General features: G+C 42.2%; 1 protein-coding gene across 16 annotated transcripts; it reads left to right on the top strand.

Moving 5' to 3' along the window:
• Positions 1–758: 758 nt before the first annotated feature.
• On the top strand, positions 759–7,202 carry LOC104591594 (cystinosin homolog). Of its 16 annotated transcripts, none has more exons than XM_088904199.1 (9): positions 764–1,227; positions 2,686–2,775; positions 2,895–3,019; positions 3,636–3,678; positions 4,877–4,994; positions 5,108–5,157; positions 5,858–5,913; positions 6,557–6,624; positions 6,745–7,202. In XM_088904199.1, the coding sequence occupies exons 1-9, from the start codon at positions 832–834 to the stop codon at positions 6,789–6,791; spliced, it is 993 nt and encodes a 330-aa protein (XP_088760325.1). In that variant the 5' UTR covers positions 764–831; the 3' UTR covers positions 6,792–7,202. The 16 variants fall into 16 exon arrangements, 15 of the variants coding, with proteins under 15 accessions (XP_010248794.1, XP_010248796.1, XP_088760325.1 ...); XM_088904201.1 differs by having other exon boundaries at positions 766–1,227; positions 6,770–7,202; XM_010250489.3 differs by having other exon boundaries at positions 770–950; positions 1,095–1,227; positions 6,557–7,202.
• Positions 7,203–16,131: the final 8,929 nt, after the last annotated feature.

The raw sequence follows: 16,131 nt of genomic DNA, 5'->3' as shown, positions 1-16,131 counted from the left end.
CTCCCGTATTTGTACTTATTATTCATGGGAGATCTTCCTAATGTAAGGTGAGATATGGCTGTGAGGCGCGTTCTGTGATGAACAGATCCTAATTCATATCTCGAATAGTCGATCTATAGATACTATTTGCCGCGTGTGGAGCCTATATAAGATTCCATTTCAACGTTGGAGATACATGGGGGTATTAGAGGATTAGCTCGTTCATTGCGTCTGTAGCCGCGGAGTGGTCGGACAAACAAACCAGCCATCAGAATTGGTTTGGTATGCTAGACCGGTTTAACTATCATGTGTCCCCACCACCAATGAAGCATCAAGAGCTTTGGCTTTTAGATCCCACATGATCATGGGCTTTGGTTACAGCTTACGTAGAGGACTCCGGATCTCCTCTCCACGAGAACTCTGCCCACGCGGCCACGCCTATGGGAACATTTACGTAGAGAACTGTAGATGTATGTGGTGAATCGGGAACATCTACGTAGAGAACTGTAGATGTATGTGGGTTCGTTGTTCAAGGAAAAACCTTTTAACGAAGAAAACCAGGGAAAAAGGGGTAGATGTTTAAAAAGGCAAATTGAGTATTTTGGAAAACTTAAAAGTCGCGTGATGGCACATGATTATTTTCCGTTCATTTTTGTAACGGAAGAGGTTATTTGATACACGTGAAATGAAAGTTTAGAGAGGGTATTTTTAACATTTATTAAATCTCAGGGAGTAAAAGGACACACATCCATAGTTCAGCGGGGTTTTTGGAGTTTATTATTGCTTTTAAAGTCTCCCGTAAACTAGGAGCGAAGCGATTTAGCTCAATTTCGTGCATCGGGAGAAGGGGAAATGACATCATGGAACTCGCTTCCACTCGAAATCACCTACAACGTTTTCGGTTGGATTGCTTTCTTTTCTTGGTCTCTCAGTTTCTATCCACAGGTTATCTTGAACTTCAGGAGAAAGTGGTATTCCGTTCTTACTTATTTCTGCAATGATTTCTATTTTTTTCTTTCCCTGTCTAAGGCTTGTTTTAATTTTTCATCTTTTTGTTTTGATATATCCATTTGGTTGCTGTTTGTCTATTTATTTATTGATTTCTCGTTTGGAAGCGTTGTGGGGTTGAATTTCGACTTTCTGGTTCTGAATCTTACGAAGCACTCTTCATATCTCATCTACAATGCGTCTCTTTTCTTTAGCACTGTTATTCAGAGACAGTACCACGAGAAGTATGGTTATGGAGAGGTTTGTAATTCTAAGATTTTCCAACTTGATTCATCTTTTAGGACGTGGGTGTTATGATTCTTGCCATATTTTTTGGTCTTGTTGATACGGAATTTTCTGGTCAGGATGTTTCTGAATTTGGAAACAACTCCATCTTGATCCAAGTCACTCTTCTTTATAGATGAGTCATTTCAGAACTATACATATAACTTACCTGTTCGTTCCTTCAAACTAAGGGAACATTAGTCGAGTATGCAATATGATTGCTACTCAATTTGCAAATTTAGAGGGTATTGCACTTGGTACTGTGAATTTTTAGTATATAGAAAGTTATGTTGTTTCAGGGTCTCTTTGGTGGTGTTTAACAAACAAAATGAACTAAAATGACTTGGTTATTAAGAACTTAAATTGATGCTCTCCCGTAATGTCATATATAATATTGCTGTTATTGGAGGCCAAAAAACATTGGACCATTATGAATTATCTTGCAAGGATCATATTCGCTAAACTAGTTAGGGATCCACGGATATTGGTTCATCTCCAGTGTGTTATTATCATCTATCTCTAACTTTAAGTTTAGCCTTTTCTTGATCTTAGATCTTAACATGTGATTCACAGGAAAGTTTATGTACTGGTTGTGAAGCCTGATCTTGTCGGTATTTTGAGCTAGTTTATGCATGCCTTGGCATACATTTCACATGGATTTGTGAGTTTTCCACTTTGTGTTTGGTGTGGGGGGTAGGTGGGTGGTTATTTATAAATTCATTGTAAATTGCGCACTGGGAATATAAAGATTCCTTATCAAACCCGAGAATCATTTGTTATGCATATTCCTAAAGCAGTAAATCAGATGCAGGTTAACAGTACATGATGTATGTAATTTCATTCTCCTGTTAATCATTGTTGCATCCTTCACGAAGCATACTGTCATCATTGTAAATAAAACAAGTTCCCATTTGGTTGTGCCAGTACATTGTTGCTACTATTTCTCCAATTCTCAAGAGTTGTTCTGTTGTCCTCATGCATGTTCCATGTTTCATCTCCTAATATAATCCGATCAAAATGACCCAAAGATAAGTGGTGTATCAACCTGGTGGGAAGGTGAATTTTCTACAATGTTTTTTTTTTTTTCAACGAGGATCTCCTTTACTATGCCTACCCAAATGGCTCATATTGTTTAAAGATGTAATGCAGTACAATTCTCCTTTCCCTAAAATGTTTGATCCAACTTCTCAGTTATAGAAATTAGTTTAAAATTGAAATCTAATTTGTCTAATTTTTACTGCAAGAGGTCAGATTGGTATCAGTTTAATCAATTTCCATATGCTTTTAGATGTTCTAGAGAGATGGCAAATGAAGCAGGAGTGGAATTTCAAGTTTGAATAGATTATTTGGGCATTATCATTATTACTGTTACAATGATGTTAATGATGCCTTCTCTTTTCAGAGAGTTCTTATCAATTTCTGTCTTTGTTGCAGATGATCCCTGTAGCTGCAAATGATGTAGCTTTCTCAACACATGCTGTTCTATTGACAGCTATTACCTTGTACCAAGTTCTGATCTATGATGTAAGATGATTTAATTTATGATCCGCAAGTGGCACTTTTTTAGTTATTTATTTGAGTGATCTGAAATTTTGTAGAAACAATGAAACTTTGCACTTAGCCTATTAATGTTCTGTATACAGTGTGGGAACCAGAAAGTCTCAAAAACTTGTATTGCAATCACATCTATTGTTTGGGTTTCTGCTGCAGTTTGTGTGTTCATAGCTTGGCCAAACAACTCATGGCTTTGGCTAATCTCTGTATTTAAGTAAGTTCTTCTTTCTAAAGTATAGAAGTATAGGAGTATAGAACTTGGGTGAAGGGGAATAATGACAAGGAGAAGAGCCATCCCTGTCTAATTGATTTCTGAGTCCAAATAAATAAAGCATTTCTAGTATATTGATACATGTCTCTAAAATTTGTGTTGGATATCTCTTCTCCATTTGGTTTGTCAAAGTAAGCTATGTTCCTACTTTTCTTGCGTGGGACTAGCTTTCCACCAGTTTATGTTATGTTCAGGAATAATAAAAATTCTTGTGCAAGGTATGGATTAGAAGTTAGAATATAAATAGCTTTTTTTCCTGAGCTTCCATGTGATGCCATTATTTAAAGCATCTGCTATGCCCTTCAATATGATTCTGTGATTCCCAATAAACAGCCCTGTGAACCTCAGTAAAATATTATGGTTTAGAAGATCAAATTTGTCTAATTAACTGAAAACTATGTCTATTGCAATGGGCAAGTTTTAGTGCTCCTTTCTTTACATTCAATCTTCAATTTGTTTACATAACATTTGGAGTTTGGACCACTTTTGGTTGTTTGATATAATAATTGAACCATAAAAACATCAATTCTAACTTTTCACAATTGCATTCCTGTTGCAGTGGAATCCAAGTTATCATGACAGTGCTCAAATACATTCCTCAGGTTAGAGTTACATACCTCTATGGGCATTTGATACACTGCAAGGAATTTTTAGTTACATTTGATCAATTAACATTGTTATGAAGTATTACTATGACTTATCTTCATTGCGATTTTTGTGATCTAAGTTTAACCTTTACTAAGTAGAAGGCTAGAAGCTTGCTAATCTTTAATATTTCTTATTTTGAGGGAAGAATAGAATGGACTGGTTGGTGTTATATAAATTGTTATTTTTTTTGGATAGGATATCTGGGTGGTGTATTGGTTACTGGTTTGTAATGATGGACACGGGATTTAATCCCCGGAGGGATTTGGCTCTCCTGTACCCACTAAGCTAGCCTAAGTTGGATTTTGAGACTATTAATGCACATGCTTTTCCAATGTCTGAATTAATTAACTAATAAATAACATGGTAGATATACATCTCAACCTTTATTTAAAATGGATGAATGGTATACTTGCCATTGAATAGGCTTTCTCATATACGATTGATTGATTATTTCAAATTTCTGAAAGTGACTCCAAAGTGGACTCACTGGTGTTTGAATTTCATTCGTTCACAAATCACAAATAAATGTCAGGCCAAATATAGTTTGTATAAATCTTATTTTATTGTCTGTGTCATTTATATTCTGTTATCTCTTCTGCGAGTGACATTTATAATTACCAGATTTACATGTAGGAATCATGATGGTCATACATGGGCAGTTCAACAAAATACGGCCCCTATATTCAGATGTACGATTGAATACCAAAAAAAAATATGGGTGGTTCAACAAAAGAAGCTAACTGATTATATTGGTTTCCTTAGGTGTTCTCTATAATATTTTGATTGGTAAAAGATGAAATATATTCCCAACATTCATAAAAAAACATACATATCTTTGGAAAATTTCAACCTATTTTAAGATTGATCTCTTATTTAACAAGCTTAATTTGTCTATAAATATATTCAGATTGGGGTTGTTGTGATCTTACATAACTAGGTAATTGGATTGGTAACTTCCATGATCTTTATGCACCATGACATAGCTCCTTGATCATGCTCTCTATTATTTATATCTTGATTATCTCCACCCAACAACATATACCAAAGAGAATTTTGTATTGTTGTATTGACAAGATAATGAAAAGGTTCTCTAATATAGAACTAGAAGACTAGCCATCCCCTTGTATTAATGAACTGTATTACAAAATATAGGCCTTAATGAACTTTATGCGAAAGAGCACCGAAGGATGGAGCATTGGAAACATTTTACTTGATTTATTTGGAGGATTGATGAACTATGCGCAGATGGCCATGCAGTCTATAGACCAAGGTATGTTACCTCTTCTATCAGCAAATAGCTCTGTACCTTTTGAGGTAGAACTCAATTCTATGCATAGTATTCCCTTTTTCAATAAGTAATGCTTCTATCCATTCCTCATGCAGGTTCTTGGATAAACTTCTATGGAAATATAGGGAAGACTTTGCTTTCCTTGGTATAAAATGTGTTTTCTCTTTTTCTCATTTTACAACATATCTGCTTATGAAATATATTTCTCACTTCTTTGCCTCGTCTGTTCATGTGATTGGTACTCATGCCGTAATCTTTCTATGTTCACATATATAACATTAGATTGAACAATTTGGTGCTAATGATTTTTGTACAATCAAATCCATTGACTAGATATTGTCAATTTAGCAGTTACTCATTCAAGGATAGGTTATGATATGTAATTACATATTTCTTGACCGCCTTTTTTCATGATTGCAAATACTATCAGCCTTGTGCATGCATCAATACCAGTCACCAATGTTTTGAGAACCAGGCCAGGCATCAAACTGGAAAGAGCCTTGATTCATAGTTTGATCAGTTCAACTACAATTCCACAGAACCACCAAACCATGACATAAACAGGGTGCTATAAGTAAGTTAATTAAAAAATAGAAATGATCAAGCAAGGGAAACTACATGAATCACTTGAGTGGTTCCTCGTTCATTCTAGTTTTAACCAAAGCCAATGTTCTTTTACCATAGTCCAAGCAGTTAATATCTAAGAACCAGAAAGGGATTTATTTCTACGTTAACCCAATTCAACCAGCTGCTAACATTGCTGTCATTCACTGATCTCACGATAGAGTTGTAAACTTTTTATGTAATTGAAATGTCTAGCACTTACCCTCCAATTTACTTTGCAGGCATCCAATTACCTGGCACCTAGCATAGAAGTTGAGATTGAGTACCATACAATTAGGTACTTATGTTAGCCTTTCTGGTGGTAACCTGAAAAAGAGAAATACTGGTTTTTTTTTTAATTCAAGTTGTGTACCTATTTAACTATTTACGACATATTCAAGTTGTCAATTGTATTGCTGCAAACACATTATCAGCAATATATCTTGGACTTATTTCATCCATGCCACAAAAGAAAAATCCCATGGCCATTACTTTCAAGGTTCTTGGTTAGAAAAATGGAAACGGGGAAGAACTCTAGAAGCCCTGGCGGATTTTTTTTGGACTACGAATTAGAAAAAGTATTGGTTCCATAAAAATAATTAAAACCAAAGTAAATCTCAAACATGATATCTATCAGTTTTAATGAGACATTCATTGTAGTATATTTCTTATGAAGTTCTGAACTGATTTGGTGAGGCCAGTGAAGTATGTTCAGTGTCCAATATTGGCTACTAATCGAGACCAGAACTGTTTCTTCCCCAGTTGACTGTCTTCTTCGACCTTCTCTTCATATGCCAACATTATCTACTATATCCTTCTAAGAAAGAGAAGATTTATTTTGAAGTTGATTCAGAAAGCACAGCTCTACTTGCCAAGTCCTCTGACCATTCTCAATCAGAAAAGGTTTGAAGCTTATACTGATCTGGCACGTACTTTTGCAGAAAGGATTTATTTATTTCGAGAGCTAAAGTCTGCAATAACTACACAAGTGATCTAATTGTTTTAGTAGGTACTGATATTTGTCTTCTCTTTTTACCCTTCCATTTGGTTCTCAGTTTCTTCACCAATTGTAAATATACACTTACACTTGGGAAATTTGTTGATATTCTTGGAGCTTTGGTTTCATTAGTTCATTGTTGTTTTACGAGACAAAGGAGAATAGAAGGCTTCCAATAGCTAGACATCTGTGAAAGCCCTTGTCTTAAGTTGGAATGAACTGGCACATTTATATGGATGGAAGATGGTGGTGAAGGCCCTTTGTTGCAGCAAGCTAGCAATACTACTTCAGGGAATGTATATCTGTGTCTGCTAGAATGAACATCTTATTATTTTGAATTCAAAGATTGGTTACCCAGCTGGGAGAGTAGAGAGGAGTACTAATACTAGGGCTTGGGCCGCTTGGCCCTCCATACTAGGTTCTGTGGATAACTGGGTTTCTTCTTGTATTAAACTTCTTAGTGGCTGGTGCTTAGGCCTTCATTTTCTATATTGCTCTTTGGTTTATGGAAGGACTTGATTTTTTGTTTGTGCCTTCTTATCTTGCAACTGCTGTCTTAATAAAGTTCCATAAAAAATGTTGAACACCAAGTAATTGCTAGCTGTGCCAATCACGTTAGTTGTTACTGCAGTGTTGGATCAGACGCTAGATATTCTGAGTGGATTTGGTTTTAAATCAAAATTAAAATAAGTAGATGGAGATTTTGTGCAGGTTAACTGGGTTTATAGTATAAAGGTCTTATGACCAAGCATCTCATTTTCTAGCTTGTGCTGACTGCTGAATGGTGAATGGATCAACCTGAAAATGTAGTTGAAATTCTTCAAAGTAGGCAATCCCCACTTCAGTTTTCTATACTTGGTGTACTTAGAATGGACTTAGAATGGCTCATGAAATGACGAAGTTGAGGAATGCAGATGAATAGTATCTCTTTTTCACCAATCCCACCATGTCTACAAGGCAAAGCAACCAAGATTTGAATAAATTTGTTTACTAGTAGTTGCATTCTTCCATGAAATTATGAACCATTTTTGTACAGATAGAATGCCTAATTTGTATAAAGTGGTAAAAGTAAAACCAAAGAACTGGACCTTTCTCAAAAAAGGAAATGCTAACATTTGATTGAATCAAGTCCAAGGAAATGTTTAATGGTGGGATTTCATATACCTCCATTCTATCCCGATTAAAATTTTCAAACTATAACTTTTTTTATTTAATGTATATGAAAAGAAGAACATTTCTGTATCTGATTATTCGCAATGGAGCAAATTCGGGCATACATTATACATAGACCCGTTTTCACGCTGCGTTTACAGTGATCACACAAGTGCCCCACAGGTGGCCTACATGCAAATCTATCTCAGAATGCATTGGGAACATCTTTCATACTTGTCATTTGGGAGATGTTCCTAATACACGATTGCCACATGCAAATTCATAAATACATAGACGGAGATCACATCTGCACTCCACAGAGGGCATCTCACTAATGCTCTACATGCACATCTCAGCGTGTATTGAAAATATCTCCCAAAGTTGTTAGTGGGAGATGTTCCTAATACACGGTTGAGATATATTGTGGGGCACAGATGTTAAATCACATAGACGAGTCTGGATTTGTCACAACAAAATAACAATGCTGTTCCAATCATCAACATGAGCTATGTATAATTTTAGACAGAAAGATCTATGGATTGAGAACAACATAAGGATTAATATCAATGTAAAAAACAACTCGGAAACCGAACCGTTTTGACCACCGATTTTTTGGTCAATGGTCCAACCGTCTAGTTTGAAAGGACAGCCCATTCTGACAAATAAATTAAATAATTAAAAAATGGTCAAAAATTGTTGAACGGGTCAGCGGATCAACGGGTTGTTAATTTTTTCAACAGTTTTTGGCCAAAGACTGGGTTTGGGGTAAAACGGAACCAATTGCCTAGACATCTCCCGGGCTGAACGGTTTGACCGTCCGGGTCAACGACGGTTCAAAAACCTTGATTAATACAAAAAAATGGTAAATTGATGAAACATGCCCTGAAGTTTCTGGTTGTTGCTGAAATCTCCCCTAAAGTTTGGTAATTACAATCAACTCCCCTAAACTTTTTGACATAGTTGCAAGTAGGCCCCTTTGGTAGAATATTTCAAAAAAAGGCATAAAAATATCCAGGTTTCTATGGGAAAAATAATACAAATTTTATGAACAATAACAACAAGGAGAATTTAAAGTTGCAACTCTACCTTTGAATTGATTGATATGAAGGGCAAATTTGAAAAATAAATCAATTTCACAAAAGTGATTGGAAGGATTCGAGACAGTGATTCATATGAAGAGAAAATTCGGAAAATAAACATATTTGTTAGAAGTAACTATATGGGTATTTTAGACATTTTTGTGCCATTTTTTGAAATATTTTATTAGAAGGGGCCTACTTGCAACTATGTCAAAAAGTTTAGGGGAGTTGATTGGGAGTTAGGCTCAGCTTGGAAATAGTACAAATGCAAATATGTAGAGTGCAAAACCTTATATTTTGTATTGTTTTGTATGTATTTGTACTGTTCATTTTTGTATTTGTATTTTTGCCGAACTGAGCTTTAATTGTAAATTTGTAATTATTAAACTTCAAGAGAAGTTTTAGCAACAGTTAGGAACTTAGGGTTCAACAATTTACCCAACAAATAAGAAGAATATAAGAATGTATTGGTGGAGGCGTTAAAAAGGAAAAATTCCTTATCAATGCCCCGTACTTTAGGGGCTGTATCAAATTTGTCTCTGAACTTGTAGTATTAACAGTTGGACTTTTAAAATGTGTCCAATAACTCCATATCGTTAATGGTCCATCAGTTGTATAGATGACATGTGCCAATTAAAACTTTTGAAAATATCAAAATTACGTTGAATGGAGACACTGTTCATTGTCTTCTGCGTTTGAATAGCTGCGATATTGAGTAGATTCGAACGAATCGACTACAGTGTCGGAAATTGATCAATAACCAACGACGGTGCAAGAAATTTTCATCAGCTAAATAAAATTAACAAAAAAAGAATATATATAGGAAACCGTAGCAATGTTAAAACAATATGCAGGTTACTTCCCGACGACGGAGGACTGGAGTGATCAAGTTGATGACTGAGCCTAATGTAGAGGATGCATCATTTGTAGTTGAGTGTTTTCAGGTGTCTGTCTTCTTATCATCCTGTTCGGGTCACGGCTGAACTGGTCCATAGAGAAACGTGGCCGCCTAGTCATCGCCCGGCCACGTCAACCTAGCTCGGCCAAGCTACACTATTATTGTGGCCCCCCATCTTATTCTTTCAGCCACACCAGTTATACGTCACATGGATGAGTACAACTACGGATAAAGAGGAGTAAGGAAGACGACTCCGTTAGGGAATGGGACTATCTTGAATACCTTGACGGCTAACTCCATCCTGACAACCCCGGAAGCCTAGTCCGACCAGGGCACAGATCTTTGGCTATAAAAAGGTACTCCATGCTCAAGGTAAGGGATCCAACTTCTGACACCCGTATTGCTACTTAGCTCGAACCAGCACCCTTATAGTTCGGCCCGACCATCTACCACCTCCTACTGACTTGAGCATCAGAGTACTTAGCTGGGGATAACTCCTCAGGCCTCTGACTTCTCCTTTCTTGATCGCAGGTCTTGAAGCGCGGCCTCATCCTTGTAGCTCGGTCCCGCCCTGTTGGCAAGGATTATCTGGTTGCTCTCCTCAGTTTGTGCACCACCGCAGATTGAGTAGCATCAAATTGGCGTCGTCTGTGGGAAATGCACAAAAAGCCTTTCCCGAAAATCTTTCCTTCCTCACCGCGCAATCAAGAAAGCAATCAAGATGCCCAAGAACCAGTCCGAACGATCTACAAGCCAATCCCCATCTCGGGAATCTTGGCATCGCAGCCCTCCGCATCAAGAAATTCCACAGCCTCCAACCGCAGTTGTTCTTGTACAGTTCTGAGCAATGCAAGAGAAAGTCGATAAGATCTATGAGATGATGCAGACACTAGGATCCGCGGCACTGCCCAACCGGACCGTCCCCCCTCACGCCCCGATGCGTACAAAGAACGATTCTCATCCCGAGGACCCCAAAACACGTCGGTCATAAAGGAGGGGAGCGTAGTTCGAGCGTGAGAAGCAAGACACAACAAGGAGGTCTGCCTCCACGGCCCGCTCCTGTGAGCCCGATAACCGCACACAACCGCGCTACACAGCCGCACTACACAGCCGCGCTACACGACCACTCTGCACGACTGCGCTACACGACCGAGCTACATGACCACACAACACATGTGTAGCTCGGTACAGCTCACTGACTTGGCTGATCTCCAAACGGCCCGAGCCCACAATGCATAGCTCGGGCAGCGTATTGCCGACCAACTTGGCTTGGCTGCCCACGGCCTGAGCCTAAAGCAAAGAAGAACGCCCCCGCCCATCAAGGCCTGAGGACAGTCATTAAACTCCACTCACCTACCAACTAACGGTCGATCAGAGCTAGCCGAGCAACAGCTAGCCCTCAAAGGGCCCCAAAGGCTCCCGAGACTGAAAACTAAGCATCCCAAATATGAGAGCTCGGAATACACTCCCGCTTCACTAGTCGGAGGCTGAAGATCTCAGCCAACTCAAACCTCGGCCAAGGCAAGGCCGAGGAACCAAAAAAAAAGAAAAAAAAATTATGAATGCACAAGTTTAGTACCAAAAAGTTTCATTAAGTCAAATAGTCAATATAGAAGATGAAAGCTCGACCTACCAAGCCATTATAGGAGCTAAAAAAATAAGAAAAGAACTCGTAGCAGTTCAACCCGCGGAAGGGAGATTAGCGGCCTCATCACCACCATCTTCATCATCATCGCCACCTCCGCCCTCCTCATCAACGAGTTCATCCGAGGTCGAGGGCGTTTTGTCATCGTAGGCCTCCTAAATCTACGCAACTCCGGCCATCTCGGGACAATGGCGTAGTGCTCTCCACCTGAAGACGTTGAACCCAGCCTCGAAGGAAGCTGAGGCATACTGATCCATGTCCTGCCGAAGCTCCACCGAGTCCTTGTACCGTGCCACTACCTCCTCGGTGGCCTCTTGCTTCAGTCGTTCCCTCTCTACCTTTAGATCGGTAATCTCGTGCTTTAGGCCACAGACCAACTCCACTTGCTTGGCCAACCGAGCCTTCAGCTCGGCCACTTCCTTTTCCAGTGCAGCGGACCGCTCCCCGGCCGCTTGGCCAGCTGGGCCTTCACCTGCAAGTACTCGGTATGCACAATGGCTGAGTATGCGCTCTATAGACACAAGAAGAATTGTTAGTACGAAGAAACGTGCTTAAAACAATGAAGGCAGGCACAAACTTACCTGAGCCGCAGCCCGAATAAGTGAGCACTCTAAGGTGTTGCTCCTAGTATTCCTAGCCTCTTCGGTGATGTATGCCATCATCATCCCGCAGAGCAACTACTCGAAAACTCCGGGGGTCTCTAGCCCGTCCCGGCTGCAGACCGTCCAGCACGACACATGAATATCTGAGCTACGGCTCCCCACCTCAACTCGCAAAGGAAAGGCAACCTGGCGAGCTTCCTCGGGATCCACAACCACGACGTCCTCATCGTTGTTCCTCGGCCGACGAACTCTTTTTTGGAGACGAGGTGTCCTCTTAGAAGACCTCGGAATGGACCTACAACGGCACGCTAGCCCGGTTTTGCTTCTGGCGATTCTCCTTCATCCGACGTACAATTTCCTCCTCACTCGCCATTTCTACACCTACACTGTGGAAGCACGACATTAAGTATAATATCAAAGAAGCAAAGAAAGTACGAGCAAACAAAGCAACAAAAAGGACATACCAGCCACCCTACGCATCAACATCTCCGAGCATGTGTACGCAGCTACGTCTATCTCGTGAATCATGTTCAGAGCCGACCTCTCCTCCTAGGTAAGTGCAAACCATTGAGGTTGGGGCACTCTCGTTCTCGGCTTTTGTAGCATGGCCAGGAAGGGGAGGCCCCCGGGACAGAGCTCAAAGAAGAAAGTTTTCTTCTAGTGCTTCACAGAAGAGGGGGCCCCAACCAGCGCTCTGATGTTCTTCCTAGTCGAGAAGTAGTAGTAGCCCTGCTGGTGATGTTTGAGCTGAAGAAGGAAGCTCACCATACCTGGGGTCAGCTTGATATGACGAACTGCGTAGTAGGACAGAAGGCCGACTAAAAGCCTAAAGGAGTTTGGCATCAGCTACACCGGCAATACTCAGTACCATGCAAGTACCTCGGCAACCCCTTCGTTCAGAGGAAACCTTAGCCCGACTTCCAAGTTGTTATCGTACACACAAATCTCATCGGGCCGAGCATCGGTTGCCATCTAACCGTGCTGCGGGCACCTCATTCGGAATTCCTCGGGGATGTCATACATAGCTCGGATCTGAGCCATATCCTCGAGGGTTAAGACACAGGTCCCAAACCGGCGACTAGCCCGCAAGGGAAGCTCAGCTTCCACCCTAGAGGGGCCAACCTCGGCATCCTCGAAAGCCCCAACCTCGAACTCATAATCAGACTCACTAGAACCAGAAGAACTAGAACTGGAAGAAGAATGGGAGGATGAGGAAGACATCTTACCGAGCTTGAAGCCGAGGAATAAAAACAAATGCCAAGTAATGCTGAAAACACCCCACCGAGCTATCCAAGCAACTCCTCTCGCAAATGGCAAAGGGGAAATGCTTGTCCACCCCTTCTTATAGGCCACAAGATAGCGAATCGACGCTAGATCTATGGTGAGGATCAAGCGCTGCCCTGACAAAGCTCGGGAAGACCAATCGACATGACTATTACCACACGTGCAAGGCCTCGGGAACCGAAGCGTCAACCTTGATAAGCAACGGCCACAGCATTAATTGCCCCGATCCACCCTGTAGCAGCGGTCCAACCAACGTCACAAATGCTCGAGGTTCGCCCAGGACCATTGGGTCAACCAATCTCTCTAGTTTCTTCGGAACGTCCAACAACAAATACCGACCAAAGGAGGCCTCGTTGCACCTCAACCGAGCAATCCACTCTTCGATTTCAGAACTGGGGGAGTGGTGCTCGGATTCCGAATTTTCATGTACAAGTTCCTCAACCGAAGAGCAGAGACTCAAGCTCCGTAGCTTGGCACCTCCGAGGCCCTCAACTTTGAAACTCGGCACACCATGGTCGGGCATCACAATGGCCTTAGCTCTGTAGCTTGGCACCTCCAAGGCCCTCAACTTCAAAGCTCGACATACCATGGTTGGGCATTACAATGGCCTCAGCTCCGTAGATCGGCACCTTCGAGGCCCTCAACTTCGAAGCTCGGCATACCATGGCCAAGCATCACAATGGCCTCAGCTCTGTAGCTCGGCACCTCTGGGACCCCCCAACTTCGAGGCTCGGTGCACCGTGGCCAAGCATCACAATGGCCTCAGCTCCGTAGCTCAGCACCTCTAAGGTCCTCGACTTCGTAGCTTGGTGCACCGTAGCCGAGCATCACAATGGCCTCAGCTCCGTAGCTCGGCACCTCTAAGGTCCTCGACTTCGTAGCTCGGCGCACCGTGGCCGAGCATCACAATGGCCTCAACTCCGTAGCTCGACATCTCTAAGGTCCCCAACTTTGTAGCTCGGTGCATCGTGGCCAAGCATCACAATGGCCTCAACTCCATAGCTCGACATCTCTAAGGTCCCGGACTTCCTAGCTCGGTGCACTATGGCCGAGCATCACAACGACCTCAACTCTGAAGCTCAGCCTCCCACCAACAGCAAAAATCCTTTCCTCGGCACCCGGTCGAGCTAAGCCCCAACTTCGAAGCTTGGCACATCACGGCCGAGCATCATAGCAGCCTCAACTCCAAAGTTCGGACCCAACTCCAGAGCTCGGCACACCATGGCCGAGCATCACAGTGACCACAACACTGAAGCTCGACTTTCACCAGGAGTCAGAGGGCCTTTCCTCGGTCCCACCAAGAAAATGGACCTCGAAGCTCAGTTCGACACCTCGGCGCTCTGCCAAGTTACGCGACTGTTCGACACTTCGGACCGAGCACTCCCCCTCCTCAGCTCCAGAACTGGGGGAGTGGTGTTCGGATTCCGAAGTTAGAGTTCTTGGAGTTCTGCAGTCTACGATGGAAAGATTCCCCGACCATGTTCCATATTGCCCGGATCCCAAGATTATGGTAGGCATCAAGGAACACCAAAGGGACCAAAATGCTCAACCAGACATCAACTTGGAAGTTCTTCAACCGAGGAACGAATTGGGAGCACTTCATTCCTTGACTTCAGAACTAGGGAAGTGGTGTTTGGGTCATGGCTGAGCTGGTCCTGAGAAACACGTGACCGCCTAGTCATCGCTTGGCCACGTCGACCTAGCTTGATCACGTCGGCATAGCTCGATCGAGCTACGCTATTATTGTGGCCCCCATCTTATCCTTTCAGTCACGCCAGCTACACGTCATATGGATGAGCACAACTACGGATAAAGAGGAGTAAGGAAGACGACTCCGTTGGGGAATGAGACTATTTCGAATACCTCGGTGGCTAACCTCATCCCGATAACCCCGGAAGCCCAGTCTTACTAGGATACGGATCTTTGGCTATAAAAGGTACTCCATGCTCAAGATAAGGGATCCAACTTCTGACACCCGTACTGCTACTTAGCTCGGACCATCACCCTTATAGCTCGGCCCGACCATCTACCACTTCCTACTGACTTGAGCGTCGGAATACTTACTCGGGGATAACTCCTCGAGCCTCTGACTTTTTCTTTCTTTATCACAGATCTTGAAGCACAGCTTCATCCTTGTAGCTCGTCCTATTGGTAAAGACTATCTGATTGCTCTCCTCAATTTGTACACCATCTCGGATTAAGCAACAACACATCCCATTGTCATCAAAAGATGGAAAGAGAGCACGGTTCAGCTCACTATGAGTCTGAGTAGCCGCTTGCCCGCTTCCTTGTCCACATTATGATTAAAGTCTCGTCTCCCACTAAAAGAACCGCATTGGCTTGTCCCCTTTGGTTTGTTTGGAAGACCAGGCGTTGTTCGCTTGGGTTTTGGCAAAACAGACCTCTGGAACCAGGGTTCTAAGGGAACGGAGGGAGATGGGCGTTAAGGGGGTGAGGAGTATTGGTGGCATTAGGCCAAGGAGGGCAGAGATCACGGTCGTTGGAGGGCCACGACGGGGAGGGAAGGATGGGACCCATTGCTGCAACGGCGGAGAGGATGATGGGGATCAACGGGGAGAGATGGAGGTGGGGTTAATGAAGAACTAGTGTTTGGTGGTGTTGATGGGGGTATGTGGGGTTGAGGGGATTTCTGAAGCAATTGAAGGAGGAATTCGCCGTCGGAGATGGGAGCAGGAGGAGGAGGCGGCGACGCTCCCCCGCCACCGGCAGTCATGGGAGTCAATGTGAGCTGCGAAGAGTCTAAAGTGGTGTCTTACAGAGCAAAGCAAGTACAGTAAAGGGAGTACTTAAACCATATTTACCTTGGTGAAGATAAGAGAGTAAAGACTCAAGAGTCTG

Source organism: Nelumbo nucifera, chromosome 4 (genome assembly GCF_055504915.1).
Source record: "Nelumbo nucifera cultivar China Antique chromosome 4, China Antique-T2T, whole genome shotgun sequence".
Taxonomy (NCBI): Eukaryota; Viridiplantae; Streptophyta; class Magnoliopsida; order Proteales; family Nelumbonaceae; genus Nelumbo; species Nelumbo nucifera.
Note: the sequence above shows the minus strand (reverse complement) of the source record. Positions and strands in the feature narration are given on the sequence as shown.